The 21,607-nt window shown below is 41.4% G+C and overlaps 2 protein-coding genes across 2 annotated transcripts in view; both read right to left on the bottom strand.

Annotated features, from left to right (window-relative positions):
* The window catches only part of kdm6ba (lysine (K)-specific demethylase 6B, a), an 88,069-nt gene extending 82,979 nt beyond the window's left edge, over positions 1–5,090 (bottom strand). Inside the window, exons 1-3 of the mRNA XM_035675855.1 lie at positions 4,487–5,090; positions 1,580–1,784; positions 1,191–1,231 (exon numbers count right to left, since the gene is read on the bottom strand). The gene's annotated coding sequence lies outside the window, so the exon portion shown is untranslated. The remainder of the gene's footprint in view (positions 1–1,190; positions 1,232–1,579; positions 1,785–4,486) is intronic.
* A 2,325-nt stretch (positions 5,091–7,415) lies between these two features.
* dnah2 (dynein, axonemal, heavy chain 2) overlaps positions 7,416–21,607 on the bottom strand; it is a 56,776-nt gene continuing 42,584 nt past the window's right edge. The window contains 17 exon segments of the mRNA XM_035675725.1: positions 7,416–7,779; positions 7,972–8,122; positions 9,017–9,091; positions 9,558–9,734; positions 13,426–13,540; positions 14,185–14,336; positions 15,788–16,022; positions 16,993–17,177; positions 17,667–17,858; positions 18,055–18,245; positions 18,444–18,627; positions 18,812–18,960; positions 19,189–19,375; positions 19,690–19,816; positions 20,346–20,545; positions 20,742–20,886; positions 21,448–21,581. Of these exon segments, the coding sequence (XP_035531618.1) occupies positions 7,625–7,779; positions 7,972–8,122; positions 9,017–9,091; positions 9,558–9,734; positions 13,426–13,540; positions 14,185–14,336; positions 15,788–16,022; positions 16,993–17,177; positions 17,667–17,858; positions 18,055–18,245; positions 18,444–18,627; positions 18,812–18,960; positions 19,189–19,375; positions 19,690–19,816; positions 20,346–20,545; positions 20,742–20,886; positions 21,448–21,581 (2,754 nt within the window). The 3' untranslated portion in view covers positions 7,416–7,624.

Genomic DNA, 21,607 nt, shown 5'->3' with positions numbered 1-21,607 from the left:
GAGAGAGAGTGTGTGTGTCTTTGTCCCCAAGAGGGAGATCAAAACGGTGAGTGAGAAGTGTGTAGGGGTGTTTGAGATGTGTGTCAGAGAGTGTTTGACCACTGTGTGTGAGAAAATGAAACAGAGCCGGTGTTGGGTTAGGTGTGTATGCACCTAAGTAAGGGTGTTGAATTGAAGTACATGTATGTGTGAGCTTGTACTCTGGCCCCATTCCCAATCAATTTAGTAGCTGTGGGGAAATGGCAGAAAGAGAAAAAGACTCATAGCTACAAAAGGTACATTTTTAACATTTAAAGCTTCAATCATCAGTAAATCATGAATTTAATCCAACACCACAGAGCCTTTTTAAGAGGGAAATGATACTGAAACAACAGGTTGCATGAATGCACACTTATCACATCATGAACAGTAAAAATATAACAAATCAAACTGGTTCATGACATAATGTCCGGGCAAGCAAACAGCAGGCCAGCACAAACCTTTAATGAGGCTGTCCATTTTAAATGTGTGAGTCAGTAGAGGTAGTAAACAGTTTCTTTCAGACCTCAAAACCTTCAAAGAGTTATTCTCAATGAGTCTGGTTCCCTCCATATAAGATACATACTGTGTCACAGAGGTCTACTCCACAAACAGAACTACCAACCCCGATTACAGATAGAATTAGAGCCAAATATTTGCCTTTTGCAGTGTATACATTATCCAATATATGTGCTAATATGAAAACAGTTTTTTTCACATTATATTAAAAATGAATCAAATACAATGCAAAATCATTGGAATATCCTTTCAAATATTTGAAACTGAAGTGGATTTGTGTCCTTTCAGGAGAAAATGAGACAAAATCCCCTGAGTAGGTTTTTTCTGCTGAAACAGTAAGGACAGCTTCTACAGTGATTTGATCCCACATCAGGGATTCATGTGTCTCTCACTGATAAGCCTTTAAACTGTACACCGAACAACACAGTATCAGAGACTGCATGGGAACATATTGTACCCATCTGCTGGATATTTCAGTACATCTGAGTTAGTCAAACATGTCATTGTTCTGAAAGTAGCTCAGGCAAACATATCTTCTGGACAGACATAACAGGAACGACAGACATCCCGACATGACTGAACAGTGAAGTAATGCGCATCCCATGTGTCAGTGCGAGCAGGTCAAAGTCTGGGTAAAAGGTCAAATGTCTTACCTGGGCAGGTGAGGGCTTGCAGTAAAATGCAGATGGCTCCCCTGCAGGAAAAACAGTAAGTAAACAGCCGGTTGTGAGAAAATACCTTTAAATGGAACATCTATTACAATTTTGAGTAAAATGCTATGAATTAAATACAAGGATTAATACCAGATCTAATTGAATGTCTTTTAAAGCCTACACAAAGAAAAAAAATAGTTTGTTTTATTTAATAGTAGGCAATTGAAACACAAAGATGAAACATTAGTGGTCCAGAAACCCATTCTGTTTCCACCCTGAACAAACTGTACAAAGACAAGTCAAGGAATGGCTGTGACAGCTGTGTACGAGCCCAGCTCTTACATAAAACTATCAAGCATTAAAATATTAGTTGATCATGTTCATTTTACCATCACTAAGGAAGGCCATCAGCGTTTTCCCTTCCCAGACTGAGCAGTTCCTCTTCACAGGCGGCGCTGGTGATTTAACATTTGCCCATTCATGCCTACAGTAGGTCAGACACCCAGTAGGACATTTCACTCATGGCTTCAGTCAGGCGCCGCCGGTTCTTCAAGCACAGCACCGCGATGCTTGTCCATGTTCCTCACTTCTTCCCTGTGAATGGGAAAGATGAGTATTAACCTTTTTGATGAGGGTTTTTAAAAAAGCATCAGTAATAAAGTAGAGGATTGATATGTAATGTGATTACACTCATCGATATGGAAAAGTATTCAGTGAGAATGTCTGTCATGTACATCTACGCAGCCCTTTACGTGTTAAAACTTGGTCTGCCTTTCCACCGCTGCACTGTGAGAAATTAGCAGCTGTTCACAAAGGACATACACAAATCAGGGTTGGACTGCGTATGTGTCGCCATCTAGGGGAGAATGCACCCTTTTACGCTTCAGCAAGGCAGAGTTATATGGCTTTATACACTGGTGCATAGTGATGGAAAATCAGACAAGTACCAGATACACTGCTCCAATGTTGGCATGTAATTACTCTTTTCATAAAGGAAATAGATTATGTTAATCTAGGTAAAAGCATTAATACCTTATTCATTCGTTTAATTTATTTAACCAGGAGATCCCTTCATTTTGATATCCATTTTCTGAGGGAGACAGCACACTAGTTACATAGGATTTGCCATCAAACAACAAGAGCAGTGGCACAGAACAACACTGGATTGGAAAAAAGGGGCAGTAACTGGGCAAGTATTTAAAAATATACTAATCGTACATAAAGTTTAGTTTAGCAAGATGGTGATCAATGTGTTTGTATTGTCATGCAAACGTGTGTTGTTTAGGTGTCCTTAGGCAACACAATGGGCTCTGTTTTCATGGGGACAAACGGTGCAGTGGCTTTTTTCTGATCCAGTGTCACATAACATGTTCACACTGTACTGGAAAGTGTTGGCTGCGTTTCATAGTGGTGTGACGGTTAATTATGGGGAACTTACAGTTGTTGTTTTTTTTACAGCAACTTTGTAGTATTGTGTCAGAGCCAGTTTGGTGCAAAAGCATTACTGCCGGTAGTTGCATTCAAATTCAGCCAATAACCTTAATAATCACTGAAGTAACACAACGTTTAACCTGCAACACAGAGAACGTACTTACCTTCATCTTTGCAATGTGTACAATTTCTCAGCATTAGGCCTTTCAAATATGTCTACAAGTTAATATATATTTTATTATGTTATATTTTAGTTATATTTGAATTTTAACTTTTTAACTTTATTCTATTCTTCTATTTTGTGTGTTGTCTAAAGAGAGTTGAGCAAAGTTAGATTTTCATTTTACGTATAAACCACTGTGTTTCTTACTGTACATACGACAATAAACTTCTTGAATCTTGAATCTTAATTCAACCCCTTTGTTGCTGTATATTTAGAGCGGAATTAGTTACATATTTATCAGGACATTTTCATCAGGCATTGCTGCGTACAGTAAAGTGTTTGCTGTCCCACTGTCTTCAGCTGCCATTAGCTAACCTTACTGCATAAACAAATATAACCACGTTACCGTTTTGTCCTAACACATAAAACGTCCACCGGAGGACTTAAATGTGCGACTTTGGAAAGCTGCTGTAAGGATGTAAACTTCAAATTAAATCAAGAACAAGAACAAAAAACAATATTTATCGAAAAACACTATTACTTTCTGTTTTGTTTCGTCTTCCCGCCGCTGCCCATAATTAGTTTGACTTTCTTGCAGCTGTGTGAGTTGCTCCTCGAGTTGCACTGCATTGTGGGACATAAGCTCATCCACAGCACAGTCCAAAAATGAGGGGATTTATTTTTCATATTGACACTCTACATACTCCAAACTCTCTCTATTAGTTATTTAAATAATCTGATAATGTGGAGTTTGTATGAGAAAGGGTACAGTACAGGTTTAAATGGCCGTCCCCTGCCGCTGCCGACAGCTCACCATCACTTCACCCAACACTGGGAGCTCAGTCTAACCCTTTCACTGTCCTGGGTCGCCCCCCAGTGGCCAAACACCCGAAGTGCACCAGCGACAGCCAGGAGAGGGGTGGAGACAAGAGAAAAAATCCAAGGGGAGAGAATTCAAACGCTCTTCCTGGAAATAGTAGAGAACCCGCCACAACTTCACCACATGACATTTCAGAAAGAAAATGCGACACTCCTTCCTCCAGCCCCAGCGAGCCCGCATTTCATTCAACAAGCCGCTTATTCAGCCCCGAACCGGCCAAATATCACAGCCACACGTTGTATATCACACCCACGGACACGACCCATCGCCTTTTCGTGCATTTCTAAACGTGTAACCGAGATCAACACAAGGCAAAGATTGCGACATCACCAACTCCAGACCTACCTTCCCGTAAACTATCCCTTCCTTACCGTAAAAACATGACATCACCAGCATCAGTTTCAATATGAATTTCGGGGGAAAAACAGCTGTCAGCAACACAGAAACTGCTGCAGTATGTTAACTTATCCACGTAAAGTTGTGGAGCTCGTTGCACTATAAAAGCAATTACATAATACGATCAAACCATCCCTTTAAAAAAAAAAAACCAAAAAAAAAACCACCACAATAATATAGGCTGCTGTTTTCATATAGATGCACCGTGAGTTTACTAGACTTACAATGATACAAATGCTCTAGTAGTGGCTTGCATTTTCTCCGTTATGTTGATCGTGTCCTTTAAGATTTATTACAGCATGAGGATACTGTAGTTCAGGTTGTTTTCAATGGAGTCTGATTGGTTCCCGTGTTACAATTAGGTAACACGGGCTGTACAGCCTCACATGTCAGCATGTATCCCTGATAGAGTCACACTGTGCTTACCTTTTATGTGCAATCCAAAATGTGCTGGTGGGGAGGTGCCGCGCTGACTCTCGCTGTAAAAACAGTGTAATAGTGGAAAATCTGCAAAAGCGGTCCATCTCCTTTCCCCCAGCCGCGGATGACGCAGCCCCCTAAAAAGCCCTCTCCCAAAAAAAAAATAAAATAAAAAAAAATACATGAAACCCCATTCAACATCCATAACGCGTTTAGGTGCAAACGTCGACACGGGGAGCTGCTGTACACGCAGATGGATCACAAGCCCGGGCTGAGAAAATGTGGATCGCCCATGGGCAAGGCATGACGGATAAGACTCATCACTGATCTTGCATCTCTGCACAGTCATATCGCCTTTCTAAATGATTGCACAGCTCGTTTCCTCCTCTGAAGACCATCTGGTAAAAAAATCGCCAGCTTCTGTAGCGTCCGAGGCAGCGGGGGTTTGCAATGGGCACGGATTCCCTAATCATCCAAAAACACAACTGATATCCATTTCCTAGAGAGGAACGGTCCGCCGCGATCAGAGCACGCAGTCTTTAAAGAAATTGCGCAGTTTTTATTCCATTGAAACGGAGACTCTTTCCCTTCTGTCCCCGTTGAAAGGCTCTTTCCCTTCCTCCTCCCTCCCTCCCTCCCTCCTCTCGCCTTTCTCTCCTTCTCTCTCTTCCCTCATGCAGGTTTATTTTCGGTGGAAGAGTCTTGGACATTAACTGCCCCGCCTCCATAGTCACTGGCAAACAAACTGTACAACTTGCCCAAATTCCATTATTAACTACTGTTCAATGGAGAACAACTGGACCCCAGGTTTTCCCCGTAGAACTATTTGGTTCAAGAGTCAAACTCTCGGTTGGAGGTAGTTACTAAAGGGGCCAAGAGCCACTTGAGGAATCAAAAGTTTTGCTTTGGAGATGTCTGGTAATATTGTCAGATCCCTGTCATTTCCCAAGAAACTGAAAACTGGAGCAAGAGCATGTTGGGAAATCAAATTAAAGCACAAGGCAAACCCATCAAGGTCAGAAGCTCCCACACAGACGTTCAGTTGGCTCTCCAGGGTGTTGTCGGGGGTCCCTAGCAAAGTTAGGATTGATTTCATTTCACTGGTAGTACATTCAATAGGAGACGTTTCCCCATGCTTACCCTGTAATGTGACTGAACATTTTCAAACATGGGTCTACAGGTCTGCAGACGATAGATTTCAAGAGGTCCTTATTACATGAAAAAGTTTGGATACCCTCATCACAGATATTCCATAAATGTCCAAATTTCTTCAAAACGCAGGAATTTCAGAAGCGGCTGTTTTACAATCTCTGAGTGGATGAGCAGATGGAAGAAATTGGCTTCCAGTGCCCTCAAGAAATGAATATTTCTGCGGACTGGGAGAATTTGAAAACCGTGGCCCTGAAATAAAACATCCGAAGAGATACTACCTCCTACAAAATGATAATCACTTCAAATGTGCACCTTTTTAAAAGCATAGCAACCATAAAACCTTGGATACTTTATTCCTGTACTGGAATAACACAAATCTAATGCATGTATTAGACAGGAAGGTTAATTACCACCGCATAACAAATGCATCTAAAATGTTTCCACACCTCATTTACGCTCCAGTATATTTCAGCTGGAGCTTTTATCCATAAAAACACCTCCCAAGTCTGATATTTTTGTAACAACCAGGCCTGAGAATAAGCCAATTTGAATTTGAATTCAGCATGTTGCTATGAGTGCCCCCCTCCATCTCCCACCCAACCAGAGACCACCAGTGTACACACACACCACACCAACACACCACACAACACACCCACACACAACCACAGAGACCTGGGTCTGATAAAGATGCATCTAAAACCCTGAGGAAAGTCGTGTTCAGTCTTTCAGGGGGACAATCCTTACGTCGAATACAACCCTTGAAACTCAGCCTCTCTCTCCGTCCCTCCTCTCATTATTGGACATTTTCCTCCCGCTCACTCTTCTCCAGGGTCCTTCTCTTGTTTTCCGTCTCCCTCGCCGTTTCCAGGAGTTTGGGCTGAGATTCTATCCAGTGTGGAAGGTCCGGGCCATTCTCTCTCAAAACAACGCTGACGACTCCAAACGTCTGCTTCTGCGCGAGCTTCATTAGAATTCATTTTTTGAATAGGTTCATTTCTCCTTCACTCGCTCCCTCCCTCTGTCCTCTTTTTCAACTAGGGGGAAATGCGTATTAGCATAAAAATATCCTTTACCTCACCTTGATTAACTTCATTGTTTGCATGTGTGCCTACTTGTGTTTGTGTGTGTGTGTGTGTGTGTGTGTGTGTGTGTGTGCTGTGTGAAAGCTTCTGTGTATGAGTTTGCCAAACCAGGGGTGACTCTATGTTTTGCAAAAATAAAATATTATTCTTTGGTTTAAAGGTGTAAACTAACCAATAACTGTAGACTTTTGTTCATATTTGAATTGATTTGTATTCCTAGGACTGTTTGGTCCACAAAGCCAGGAAGTGATATATTACAGCATTCATAAAAAATATTAGAAATTCAAAACTGAAGCACTCATCCCCAATAATGTTATTTAGCACTTGGCCCAGCACATGCTAACACAAAATACCAAACAACTAATTATTACTAAGGAATTCAATGAGCACAACATGCACTTACATGACCAGATAGTCGCTTGATCCAGATGTTACAGAGAACAAAGTTTCCAGTAACTGTGTAACACGTCACAGTAGGAGATTATTCCCTGTGTATGTGTGTGGGTGTCGTGTGTAAGTGTATGTCTGAGCAGGGTAAAAGGGGGTCAGCATGGAAAGACTGATGCAGGTCTGCGAAGAGGAGTGAAAAATTGGTCACATGACGACAGAGAAGGCAGACAAAAAAGAAAGAGAAGAGAAAGAAACCTCAGCAGATTTGTGTCAGACCAGCTTCAAAGAGTCAAAGAATGACTCAGTCCATTTATTGTTAAGCCCCAGGTGTGAAAACCTGTTTTATAGAATCCAATATATTTGAGAAGTAGCACAGTGTTTTACATTCCATTTGCTGTCTATTGTAGCCTTCAAATGTGAAAGTCACAAACAAGGATATCACATTTTAAAACAATAAATAATAATCAGTAGAAACAAAGTGTCAGAGTCCGTGTGTGTGTGTGTGTGTGTGTTAAGGCCTTCAGTTGTCCAGGCTCATGAGAAGAGCAGTCCCTCTCTTGATCCAGTGGTCTGGGGTCACAGCTCCGGATTTGAGCTCTACGCTGACCACAAAAGATTCTCGGCCTGCCCTGCCCGAACGCACCGGGAAGTAGTAACACGGACACTGGTAAATACCTACACACACACACAAAAAAAAGACACAGAGTTGAGACAGTGAAACCATAGGACATGACATCACAAACTACTTACAAACAGATGGAGAAAACAAGAAGCCAAAGATACAATGAAAAAAAAAAAAAGAGGACAGAAGGACAGACGGTGGGATGCGGCAAGGAAATCCTTAACAAAAAGTGCCAAACAACTCACTCTTGGCTGTCTTCTTGCGGTTTTCCACAGGTTTGAAGTGGATAGTGGGGACGGGACAGACCATCTGCATGGGTTCTGGTTCTACCAGACAGCAGTTCTTCTTGTCCCAACCAGCCCCCTCCAGGTACAAACCTCGGATATATACTCCATCCTGGAGGGTGGAGAAAAGGGAGGGGGAAATCAGGGACGGGTAAGGCGATAGATATGTTATAGACAGTTGTTTGGAGGTGACATTTAGCATACAGCTTTGGAAAAAATGTTTATGACAAACAGCCATGCCAATTAGGTAATGAAACTGAGAGAGGAAATAAGAGGGGAGGGGGGGGTCGAAAACAAGGGAAAGGGGAGGGCTACAGGGGGAAAGAAGGAGGGAGGAGAGAGAAGAAGGGAGGTAGAGGAGAGAGGGTAAAAGGAAGGAAAGGGGAGCGGGAAAAACGGGTGGCACGGAAGGGAGAGGAGAAGCAGTTGGTCACAAGGGAGAGAGTAAGGGAAGAGAAAGGGGCAAAAGATAGTGGGAAGAAGAGGAGTTAGAGGAGGAGAGACAGGGCGTAGGAAGAAAGGGGGAGGGAAGGAGGAGAATGGCAGAGAAAAAGGAGGAGAAGCAAGAGGGACGCAGCACAAAAGACAGGAAGGGTCGGAAGTGTGTACTGGTTTTGGAGTAGCATAGAGAGGTAAAAATGGAGAAAAGGGAGAAAGACGTGAGAGGAGTTGATCCAAAAAAAAAGTGTAGTACAAGATGAAGTGAGTGAGGAATAACGAGTTGAAACGACAGAAATTCTGAAGTGGCAGCAGTCTGACAAATTAAAACATTTTCCAGCAATGTGAAAATTTGAATTGTAAAACAGCAGATTGGAGGAATGGGAAGAGAAAGGCGTGCTGCTCTGAATGAAAACACTTTTTTATAGGAAAAACCGAAGAGTCAGTGTTTGAGTAGAAATGAAAAAGTGTGAAAGTGGTGATGACAGCTGAAATCTAATGGCTCAGAAAAGTGGCATGTTTTTATGGAAATCTTTATGGAAATAGAAATGTGTGTATAGGAAGTTACCTTGGGTGGGTAAAGGAGGTTGCTGTCATCTACAGTGGACACTATAAACTCCCAAGAAAGTGTGTCCACCGATATCTGCAAGCACAGTTTCACACAATTTTAACTGTTGTTATCACTGGACCAAAAGTCCATAGAGCCATACAGCATAACTGACTGCACAAGTTTCTTAATGTACAACATTAAGTGCGGTAGTGGTTGTTGGCTGTGAGATGCTGAGACTAATGTGTGTGTTCAGCAGGTTGGGTTTGCCAAACCAGCACTGCAGTGTGTATCTGAAGACCAGGGTCTTTTCCCAGGGTGTTTTTTATGTGTGTATTATGTGTGCTGTAAAATTTGAACACAACACAATCAACAATTAAAAGGTGTTAAAAACTGAATTGTAGCTGTAGTCATGCAAACATCTTTTTGGTCATTTTTCACAATTTAATCTTTAGTTGTAGAACCACATAGTTTACTGGGTTGGGCTTATGAACCCCTTTAAAACATCTACTGTTTAAAAAGGACCGTCTGCCTATGTGCATGTGGTTGTGTAAACTCTCACGTTGTGCTGTCGAGCAGAGGACTGCAACACAGCGGTGAGGAAACCATTGGGAAAGGTGAAGCTGGAGAGCCAGAACAAGTTGGGGGGCTGGGTCGACTCTGCCCAGCTTGCAAACTGATTGACTCGCTGGCAAAGATCCCTGGTCCACGCTGCCAGGGGCTTCAGAGAGGGGTACGCCTAGTGGACAGAGAGAGTGACGCAGAGAGAGTGAGAGAGAGAGAGGGACATGGCAGATCTGCAGTCATTTCATGCTTCCAGCTGTCGGCAGCTATTTATAATGGGAACAAGTTCAGTACAGTGCAGTGGCACTAAGGTCTACATGGTTGTGTTTAAATTTTAATATGACAACTTCTTCTTCCTTTTGTTGATTTGATATTAACATGATTTGTAGAGAACCACAGAATATGACCAGGAAGCTACACATCTACAATATCACAATAACAATTCTGTGCGACAATATGCAACAATTAGTGGTACCAGTAATATCTCATTTATAATGTAATACAGTGTTTCTCAGTTTATTTACACCGTGTACAACCTCAGAAAATATTAGGTTCTTCAAAAACCACGACAGCTGTTAAAATACAGGTTTGTTCTCAACAATATTATTTATTGTTGAATCCTGAACAGAACCTGTTCAAGAAGCAGAGCTAATTTTTTGTAAAGGGGTACTCCTGGTCCACACTTCTCCTCCCAATAGTTCCCATTTGGATCCAATTGCAATGTTTTTGAACGATTCATTTTACCTACACTTACTATCTTAGCTCGTAACTAATCATGGATGTATGCATACGCTATATACATGAATGAGACTACGTAGCAGGTTGATATTGAAATATTACAGGAAACTTGTTTTTAATTACATTTAAGCAATCTCATAGTGTTTGTATCGTGTCATTAGGAATGTTGTACTATTTTTGTAGTATTATATGTTTTTTAATTAATGAATTCATTTTTATTTTATTTGTATTTTTTGAGATTCCTCTGCGTACCAACAGCAGCAGCTTGTGTACCACAGTTTGAGAACCAGTGATGTAGTACATAAAAGTAAAAGAACCAAGTTTAAAGTTAAATTGCATGTCTCACAGTTAAGTAATACAAAGGTAATCAATTTACAAAGATATATAATAGACCAGCAATTACACTGACAGTCCCAAGCAGCACTGGTGGCACACAGTTTCCCACAGTTGTTGCACAAGAGCACTGTAAATCACAACATATCTCATGCAACTGTAAAATAGCCGTCTGGCAACATGACATAACTTAGGTTTGCCAAATAATTTAAAAAAAGCATTCTAATATTACCACGACTTAGCTACTTGAATGTAAAGTAGAACATCTTTGTGTGTTGCATGCTTTCTTGTGATTTAGGCAGTAAATTAGTGTGAGGCTTCATGAAATAATTCATCCTTCACAGTCTTCCAGCTGCCATAAATCTGCCTGTAGGGCCATAGTGGTTCTCTGTCACGCAGCAAAAGGACAAAACTTTTTTAAGGTAGTCTTGCAGATTCCTAGAGTGAAGCTAAAGGCCAATTCAGTGTTTAAGCTAACCATAGGAATATTTAAAAAATGGGATCTATACTGAGTTTATCATAACTATTTGCTTATCTGTGCCATGCTTTCACCACATCTGAAATGCTGCATAACACTACTCTCCCGTCTGACCAGGGGGATGAAAGCCTTTTTGCATGTTTGCCACCCAGAAGGGAATTACCATTGCATCAGTGACATGTCGCTAATACTTTATACATTCTCTTCTCTTCTTCTTTTTTTTAAATGCACATAGCTATACAGTCCCTATACAAAGAAATACACACACAGAAGAGCCTTGTGAAGAAACCAGATACAAAATGGCCAGAGACAGAGAGGCAGGCAGGCCAAAATTAAAGCCATGAGTCGGTGAGCTCAGAACTAATGACAGGCTGCCATGCCAAAGAGGGGCGGAGAAGAGAGGGATGAAGGGATGGAGGGATAAATAAGCAGGACAGGGAGTCTATGAGGGGCTGTTGTTGCTGCTTAGACCAGATGAGGCATGAAGAGATAGAGAGAAAGAAGAGAACAGAATGGAGGGAACACTAGATGGAAGATAAAAAAGGAATGAGATGCAGACAAAGATGAAGCAGACGGTGAGTAAACCTTAGTACGCAAAAAGAGAAACCAAGTGGTCAGATTACAAGAATAGAGAAGCTCAGCTGGAGGCAGCAGCCTTAATAGCTGTCCAATACTCCTATAAAAGGAAATAGATAGAGACACACACTGACACAGATGCACATACAGTACATCCAGCAGTAATAAGCTGCTGGCTGGAGCACAATGAGCTCAGGGTCTTTTTAGGAAAGTGGAGCAGGCCTTGGAAGGTTTACTTTGCTTATTACACTACGACTAGTCCACAGACGCAGGCTTTGTTCAGCCACCGAGGGCCAAGGTATGCTCCACCTGATGAACAGCTACTCATAAATACATGCATGTACACACACACACACACAAACACAAACATGCATCTGCATACGTGCTTTCATTCACAGCCTTAACGAGGACAGAATCAGACACTTGAAGATAAACATGAACTGCCCGGAATGACCCCTGCTCACTCTCACACACACATTCCACTGACTCATACATTCACACAAAGACACACCACACACACACACACCACTACACACACACACTACACACACTTTCAGCCAGAATCTTTTCTAGCCCCTTGACCCGGGCAGACAGCACCCTGTGTTCTCTCCCCACTGTAAAGAGAGGTCCAGTGATAATGAAGCCAGAATGGAGTGTTCGGACAGAATTACAGCTGGAATGCTGCCAGAGGCCCATCACTGTTTTGTTGTGTGTGTGTGGTGTGTGTCGTGTGTGGTGTGGTGTGTGGGTGTTGTTGTGGTGTGTGTGTGTTGGGGGTGTGGTGATTGGACAGAGGAGAACAATAAGTGTGTGTCTGTGCAGCCAGGGCAGAGTGATGTCATAAAAAACACCTTTAATAACAGACCAGTGAGGTCGGTGTACAGAGGCAGGGCATGGCAGCTGTTTTGGACTGACTGGGAAGGAGCAGAATAGATTAGTGCTGATCAGATCTCAATCACAAAGATCAATACACAAAGAATCCTTAGTAAAAATTTGAATGATCTCTGTTAAATGGAAGCACATCACAGAAATCAAAATCGGGCAAACACAGAAGTCATATTTGTTTTAGAGAGAAAGGCTTAGCTGAAAATAAAGTCAGAATAAGTAATGGAAAAATAAACAGAGCTGACTTACTGTATTGAAACACTATCTGTGAACCTCATAAAGACGTGCTTGATTATATAATACAGCCAAACCAATAAAGGCTACATTTGTGTCACTATTTACTTTGGATGTTTTCATGATTTGCTGCCTTTTCCAAACTATTCTTTGTATAATTTTAATCCAGAGTCAGCATAGTCTTTTATGTCTTGTGTTATTCAAGTCCAGTTAATTCTCCTAAGAGCACCAATCTCAGTATTATTGTTGCTAGCAGCACTTCTTCATTGTAATCCATCTGCCCGCTTTATGAAGTAAGATAAAAGGAAGGTAGCAGGTGCAGTCTCACTTTTCACTTCAGGAGGTCTCACATCTCTTACTGCATGTGCATCACACAGTGTGTGTATGTGCATTGTCTATACATTATAAGAAGTTGAGAATTACGGCCTGAAGCAGCAGAGAAAAGGTAACCAGAGAATACAGACAATACAATACAATACAGAGAGTAAATTAAAGTAGTAAAGCATATCTGCGTTTTTATTTTCTTTAACCTAAAATGCACCTATTTTGGAGGATTGTGCGGGTCATTGTGGGCACTCTGTATGTGTGTGTGTGTGTGTGTGTGTGTGTGTGTGTCTGGCACCTTCTCCCACAGCGGTGGCACACGGGCGTCATAGATGCAGTTGAAGGTCTCCTCCAAGCTGGAAGACATCACCACAAAGCCTTTGATCCCTTTCTCCAGCTCCACCAGGGACACACTAACACACAAACATACACGGTTACAGCAACAAATCTGCCATTTTGACCCCCCCTTTTTTGTTGGTGTTTAGCAGTTTCCCAGTCTGTACCAGTGGAACAGGCTGGGCGATTGGGCGATTGTTTTCTACAGCATATCCATTTTATGTGGGAACCAACACACATGCTATCATTTAACTTGAGTTGTGGTTGCCAGGACATTTGCATAAAGTTAAACAATCTCCACTCCCTGTTGTTGTGGCACTTAAAATGACTGTTTTGTTTGATTTTTGTGTTGCAATCAAATACACTTGTGTTATTGGGTTAACCACCCCGATTTGACCACCGCATGTTGGTAAATCCTCTTGGAAAGGTTTAACCAGACCTCACAAATTGCTCAACCTAATTCTTTATAAACTTACACTTGACTGACACATTAATTCTATCTGGAAAACAGGCTAATGTCTTCTTTAGTCACTTAATGTACAGCCCTTGTTTCCTTGAGATTTGCACCATTTCTAATTGATATGATATGCACGTCAAATGACAGTTATACATATACAGTGTAGAGGTACAGTACCTATGACACACATCCAGCTGAGACAAACGACAAAAGAAAAACACTCTCTCACACACACACACATACACAAACACATAGAGTTCGTACATGATGGTGTATAGCAGAGAGTTGTATCTCTGGATCTCTTGCAGCAGGACCACATTAAGAGGTGAAGGGTTGTCCTGGAGGAGCGACTGGGTGCCCTCATAGTCAATCAATGCTGGGATCTTCCCACGAACATCTGCCAACAGCTCCAATACCTGGAAGCGCCAATAAAACGTTGTATAAAAGCAGATGAGACCGGTTAACTTAGGTTGACCCTGTACACAAGTGTTTGCAATGAAGGAACTGCAGAGTCAGATGGAGCTGCATACAACTGGAGTTCTCTTTAAAGTAATCTTTTCCAACACACACAAATACTCCAACACAGTCCAATAACCACAGGAACCACTAAAAAGGAGCTGGGTGATGAGATGACATCGCTGAAAGTCATTATCAACTGGACCACTGACATGTATTTGGCTGCACTATTGAACCATTTAAAGCACACAGAAAAACCAGCACCATTGTTACACAGCAGCCAGTTTGTTTTAATGGAGAACATAGAATTGTCAGATGTTTTCAGCAGCATCTTAAGAGATAAAAAACAAAACAATTTCTGGCTTGAGCTCTGTGGCTAAATAATCAGCGATGTCTACGCCAGAATGCCAAACGTTTCATATACAGGTGATTAAATCTGAGTGTTGTGTTTTGACATTTTTCTTGGATTAACAGAACACTTGTTATTTTAGTCTACAACAAAAAGATTCAGTTCAGAAGCCTGTCCTAAAACTTCCCAGTGCACTGTTCTCCATATAGAAGCACAGATTCCTAGATCTGTAATTTATTTCACTGATGACTGCCTGCCAGTCTTATGTAACCATATGGATGTCTGCGAAATATGGACATTGGCTTTGTGAAGAGAGCCTTTTTAACTAACTATTAATAATTATATGAGTTTTGATTGGTCTATTTCAAAAACAGATGTGGCACTGTCATGACTAATACATCTCAATCACAGACACTTTATATGCAGTGGTTGAAAAGAAAGATCAGCATGTATTTAAGATGCTGTGTAAGGAAATGTTTGACCCACACAAGCCCCATCCAAACAAGGAGAAAGAAAAACAAACTGCTGGGCACTGAGGATGTGAGAAAGAAACCTTTGGTTAAGATCAAGATGCTAACCGTTTCTGCCACTAGGTTTTCCCCTGACTTCAGTGCTGACAGATTATATACCTGTGGATCTGAAAGACTAGCTGGGTTGACAGCTAACATGCCTAAACATGAACAACTACCCGGGTTGGTGAACACAATGAAAGTAACCACAAATGCCATAGGTCAGAACTAGTCTAACGTACAGAAACAAAAAAGGACAACAATATCAGACATACTGGTGATAAAAAGAACCACCTTGTAGTTGTAGAGCAATCGGCGTATTAAACCTGGCTGGAATGAACATTTGGCTGAACTCCACACTACTGTGAGAAAGCAGTATTTTACTGTTGCAGATTTAACTGAAGGTATGATAATAATGTCTAATGAACTGTGTTCATTTTAGGTAAGCTAGACAATATGACACCATTGCTAAACATCTAAAATATTCAATTAAAAACTTGTAGTGCATGCTTTACTGGCTTTCTAGTTTAGGGCATTCTTGCTTCTACCTCACCTTGTCTTCTCTGCTTGGCCTGGCCCCCGTAGCAGTGGGACTGATGACCTGGGGCTGCAGGGAGAGCAGGGTGTCGAACAGCGTCCTGGTCTCAGCGATCTGACTGGCAATATCAGCATTAAAGTGCTGGCCAAACACCTCAGGGTTCTCTGTGGACGGCAGCATGCTGATATATTCCTTGTACGAGGACTGGGGACCGTCACGGGGGATGTAATAGGAGGTTAAGGAGGACAACCTGAGAGATAAAGGGGGTTGACACAATACAAAGTCAGTAATATATTTCATTTATAAAAAAGTACAACAACACAATAGCAAATGATCATCTGCATGTTCTGGACATTCAAAGTTACTGTGTGTTCATTTTCATTTTCAGATTGTTTTAATGGCAAACCACTTTCTAAGACTTTCAGAACACAGTATTAATTCTATTGTTCTTTCAATTTTATTTCCTGCAAAAACAATAACCCATGATCTAATTTCCCTGTATTATTTCCATCTCATCTCATGTAATTTGATGTAATAAAGTACAGCAATACAAAACCATTAGCATAAATGAGAAAAATATACTTGCACTAACGATATTTAAATCAATCTTCTATTGGGAGCAGCAGTTTGTAGTGGTTTCACTATGCTGACTATCCCTCACCACAGCTGCACACAACCATTCTATAACCCATTCTGCCTGAACATACGGCATGCTAGAAAGCCTATTCTTCAAATATATGTGTATATGTACAGTCTTCTTTGTATGGTCTGTGTTGGTTTAAGCTGATGAATTGAATGTCTATTAAAAATAGATTTCCCTTTAAATATTTTGAGTGACTGGCTAGAAATTAAATGAGTGCAACAAGGTGTCTGCATTTCTTAAACTGTAATAATCTGATTGTCCACTTGGTGGTGCTGGCAGTCTTCGACTTAAACTTCAGCAGGGAGTTGAAGTGGCCTCTGCCACTGTAATGCATCTACAATTTGATTTTACCAGAGGAAAATGTTCTTTTACAGGGGCATACATCTGAATATTAAATGTCTCTAACTGTGTACATCTCCAATACATACTTCTGTTTATTGAAACAATTAGCAGTGTTCATTTGAATTTATAGTGCTTACATTGGTACTAGTAAACTAAGTGTCTATGTATGTGTGTGTGTGTGTGTATGTGTGTGTGTGTGTGTGTGTTCATGTGCATGTCCAAAACAGTGTCTCACTTAAAGAAGGGCTGGTTTATGGTAGCATCGCAGAAGTAGTCATTGATGTATGTGGTTAGAAGACGTCTGTCCCAGTCGTCTGTGACATGACCACCATAGTTGACCCCAGCAATGAGGTACTTCAGTGCATCCCAGGGAATCTCCTCATACTCATCCAGGTACAGACTGAGCAGATTCTCACTCACCTAGGGGAGAATCAAAGCCATGAACAGACTTGTAAGATAAGGAGATGAAAAATGTAACATACAGTGCAAGGGAAAATAAAACTTCTCTGCTGGAGGAAGTAGACAAACAGTAAAAACAGACTAGAGAGGATGAAATGTTAACAAATGCAATAAGTAGGATTCAGTTTCATGCATCTGAACTAGACTGTCATTATCCATTAATCTAATTGGCCCTCACTCTGACAGTGTATAAAATGACCTTTCTGATTGAGTTAAATCTGTATTTGTAATTTAGAGAAGATCACTGACAAGGCAAACAGCAACCATACATTCCAGTCAATCAATCATTTCCATCATAACCACAACCAAATCAACATAATCTTCACTGCATCATTCAGTAGTTATTACCACCATCTTCTCTGGACTGAAGAAGAGAGTAATCTTTCTGTTTTTTTGCTCTGGTCTTTCTAACAGCTGTCAGTTTCTTTCAGTATCAGATGAGTCCCTGACCTCAAAGTCAGAATCGTTGAAGCCATAGATAATGTTCCAGCCCAGCTGCAGAAACTTCTTCCTTTCCAGCAGGATGCTGTGAAAAAAGCAGAGGGAGAAGAGCAGCTTCCTGTAGAAGATGGGTCTTGAGCAGCGGTTGAACTGAGTGTCCGTCACCAGCTGGTACAGACGCTTCATGTTGGCTTTCACACCCTGAGGACAAAGGTGGGCAGTGTTAACACTACTGGAGGGTGTTACATATAGGAAGTATATCTTCCTGTAATGATATACTTCTCAGCTGGTAAAAAACAATATGCAAAGAATGTCTATGTAGAATTGTTGCCATATCAAATATATGTATATGCCTGTATAGTAGATATCTCAAATCTGTGTATGTGAGCACATGCACCTTTGGTGGTTCAGTGGTCATCTTAATGCTGGCCTGCAGGATGGTAATGGGAAATTCAGGGTGTGGTGAAGAGCTGAGCCAAAGTCTGAAGTTTGGGTGGGGCTGGTCCACCTGTAGCTGCTCCACCAGCTTGTCCAGCTCAGGCATCCATGAGAGAGAGAGGTGGCAGTTGGCAAGGAACACCCAGTGACCTGAGCAGAGAAAAACAGGGCTTGAGATAAGCTGATATTAGGTTAGTCATGTCTAGTTATTTTTTTATTGTTTGGGTAATTAAAACAATACATGATTCCAGTACCCTGTACACTTTGTCAAGCACAAGTGACTTTTGAAAGACAAAATTAACGAATCAGACAGAAGAGCAGGAAGACAGAGCAAAGACGGTGATGTACCAATCTTGATGCCCTCCTCTATCATGCTCTTGGCAATGGGGGCCTGTCCCTGGCCCAGAGAGAGAGCATGGAAGTGCTTGCTCATGCCAGAGGCCTCAGCCAGCTGCAGCAGGCCTCCTGTGGGGTCCACCCCAGGAGACAGAACAAAGATCAAAGGAGTCCTGCAGGTGGATTCCTCCACAACCTGGGGAGAGGGCAGAGAAAGAGAGAATGGATGAGCCAACATGTAACATGTAGCTCACTTGACAGCTAATAGAAACACTCACACATGTTGTGAAATTGATTTCAAGTGAGCTGCAATCAAACAGAATTACACGAATGACATGTATAAAACATTTGTTTCATTCAAATTCAAAAGTGACACTCACAGCCTTCATGTCAAGAACGGGTGGTTCCACAAAGTGAGAGCCAAGGTTGTTAACAATGAAGGAGGTAACGCAGAGAGAGACACGGTCCTGACGCAGGGAACGCACTATCAGCATCTTCTGGAGCTCATTACAGTTATTATCCCAATCACCTATTAGAAAAAAAAAGAGAAGAAGGGTAAAACCAGGAAATTCAGGAGTGAAGGAAGGCAGTACTAAGCCCTGAGCAAAATTCTATATTGATATTGAGCTGAACTTTTCAAATCTATCTCCTATTAAAAGAAGACTACACTTCAACGTCATTGTTCCTAGGGGGAAGAATTTTCTTTAGTAACACAAAAACAAAAGAAAAAGAAAAACCTCCAACAACACATACAGACCTGGTAGTGAGGCATTCTCTGGCTCGGCACTGGTGAACCAAAGGTTCCAGTCTCGGGGGTACTGTTCAAAGGAGGACATGATGCCATGGAAGTTGGGCAGCTTATCCAGCTCTGTGATATTATCCCAGCTGGAGTCTGCCAGCCAACTGGTACAGGGATTGTCCATCTGATCCTCCTTATCAAGTACCTAGAAACATACCCATTAATAATTAGTGTTAAAAATCCAAACAACCCACCAACACATCAGTCATATATGATCAGGTCTGTCCCACTGGGGAAAAAAGGTAGTTATGAAAAACATATCTCCTAATGGCTATGGAAAGCTGGGGAAACAAATTGTGAATGAGGGGAAGCTTCCACATGTTTCAACATTTAAATACTCAGTGGAACATTAAGTGTGTTCCAAGCCTTTGAAAATAAAAAAAAGGTTGATCTAGTTGGACTATCACAAATCTAACAAGCCAAAAACAAGATGTTTGTGTGTGTTCTGTGTTTTCTTACAAGTCCTCCTCGGAGGAAGAAGCTGTACTCATCCATGTTGAGTTTGCCAGCCACCTCCAGGATTTTGGCACACATCTGGAAGCTGAAGAGCAGCTTGTGGACCTCAAACAGACCACGACATGTGTATCTGCAGAGGAAGACACACTGAATTAGCTAACACAATTTCTTAAGTACATCCACGGACATAGTGAAATATATCAAAACTAAATCATTCTAATTGATAACTGAACTGATAAATTGTGACAAAAATGTCTCTATTGCTAGTGTAGCTTAAAGGGCTATGATGCAACAGTCTTAGTCTAGGTTGTCTACTAAATGCAGGGTTGGCAGTTTGATCCCTGAACCCTGTATTGCTCCCAATCTGAGGCCCCACCCCATCTGTTCTCCTGTGTGTATCGTGTGTGTGTGTTGTGTGTGTGTGTGTTTGAATTAGAGGCAGACTGTAAAAAGCTTTGTCAACAGGCAGAAAAGCACCATCCATCTACCATTTATTTTTCGCAGCATAGTTGTACAGCTTATTTGTACATCACAAACAAGGCCCATGGTCTTTTTCTGTCCATACAAAACTTTTTCTGACTAGAATTCACTTGACTCACAAATACCAGCACGTAGACATAATTTATAAAAAGGGCCTCTCTTGAGGCCCCCTTGCTTACCTGTATACTGCATATGTATGGTAGTCGTTGAGGTTGGTAATCCTTTCCTCCAGCTTGTGGCTGCGCTTGCTCTTTTCTATGCTGAGGTTAAACAGGTTAATGTAGCCATCCAGTGAGAACTGGTACATTGGATCAATGCGACCCATGTCGTTTAGGATGAAGAAGAGGATGGAGGCTCGCTGGGCACATGGGCGGTAGGCCTGTTATGAAAAAGCCCTTTAAGCCATGTACAAACACTGTGTGCACATGCTGCCATGCAAATATAACATTTTCATTTTCAATTACTCTACTCTAAAATTAACAACAAATGTCCATCCCAATCTTCCAAAACCCTAAAGATGTTTAATTTATCATAAGAACCAAATAATCCCCAAACCATTCATCCATACACCTGACCTCTCTGGCAGAGTCAATGTTGATCTCAGTCTGCTCACTGCTCTCCAGCTGCTCTGAAACCTTAGTGGCTGTCACTTTGGACGTTTGCAGGGTGTTCACCAACTGCACATCGTCCAGCAGTGAGCCAGTCGCCTCATTCAGCAGCCTGGCAGAGTAGACACACAAGCATATAAAACATAAAACACCAATAAATAAATCCAACAGAACCCTGCCACACTGCCTACAGTCATTACATAAATGCAGGGTTCACATAAAAAATGTAAGCTTAAAACTATGTGTTTTACAAATAAATGATTTTCGATTATATTGAATTAGAATCATTAATATATTTAGAAATTTGTTTTTGGAAACTTAAGGAAAAAGGAAAAGCCTACACTAAAGTGAAGTGTTAATCTGTCTTTCCATGGTAATATTCACATTTGGAATAGAAAGAAACATTGACATTACCACAAACAAAATCAAAATATTTCCTGACTGTTTTAGTATAAAGATGAGCTGTGATGATCGGCTCTGTTGCTCTGTTACTATGGTGTTGATAAGCCATTACTACTACTTGTTTCTACATAATAACTAATAGGTTATTATGAACAGGAGTTGCCAAAAATCTGCGGGTATTAATACTACTATGACAACTAATATATGTAATAATAATTGATGCATGAAAAAAGAGGAAGGTCACAGTATCTGAAGCAGTCAGCTCAACAACCTGAGGATCTCATCCTCCAGCTCCTCCAGGCTTCTCTTGCCAGAGGCAATGCTGTTCACCAAAGAGATCTTCTGTTCTTCTAGGTCTGGACGCTCCTTACGCACGACAATTCCTAGTAGTTGGGCTTCCAGACCCTGCACACACAGAAACACACACACAC

Source organism: Morone saxatilis, unplaced genomic scaffold, assembly GCF_004916995.1.
Source record: "Morone saxatilis isolate NCDOM2014 unplaced genomic scaffold, NCSU_SB_2.0 Contig4, whole genome shotgun sequence".
NCBI lineage: Eukaryota > Metazoa > Chordata > Actinopteri > Moronidae > Morone > Morone saxatilis.
The sequence above is the reverse complement of the archived record's forward strand: the minus strand, read 5'-3'. Positions and strand labels throughout refer to the sequence as shown.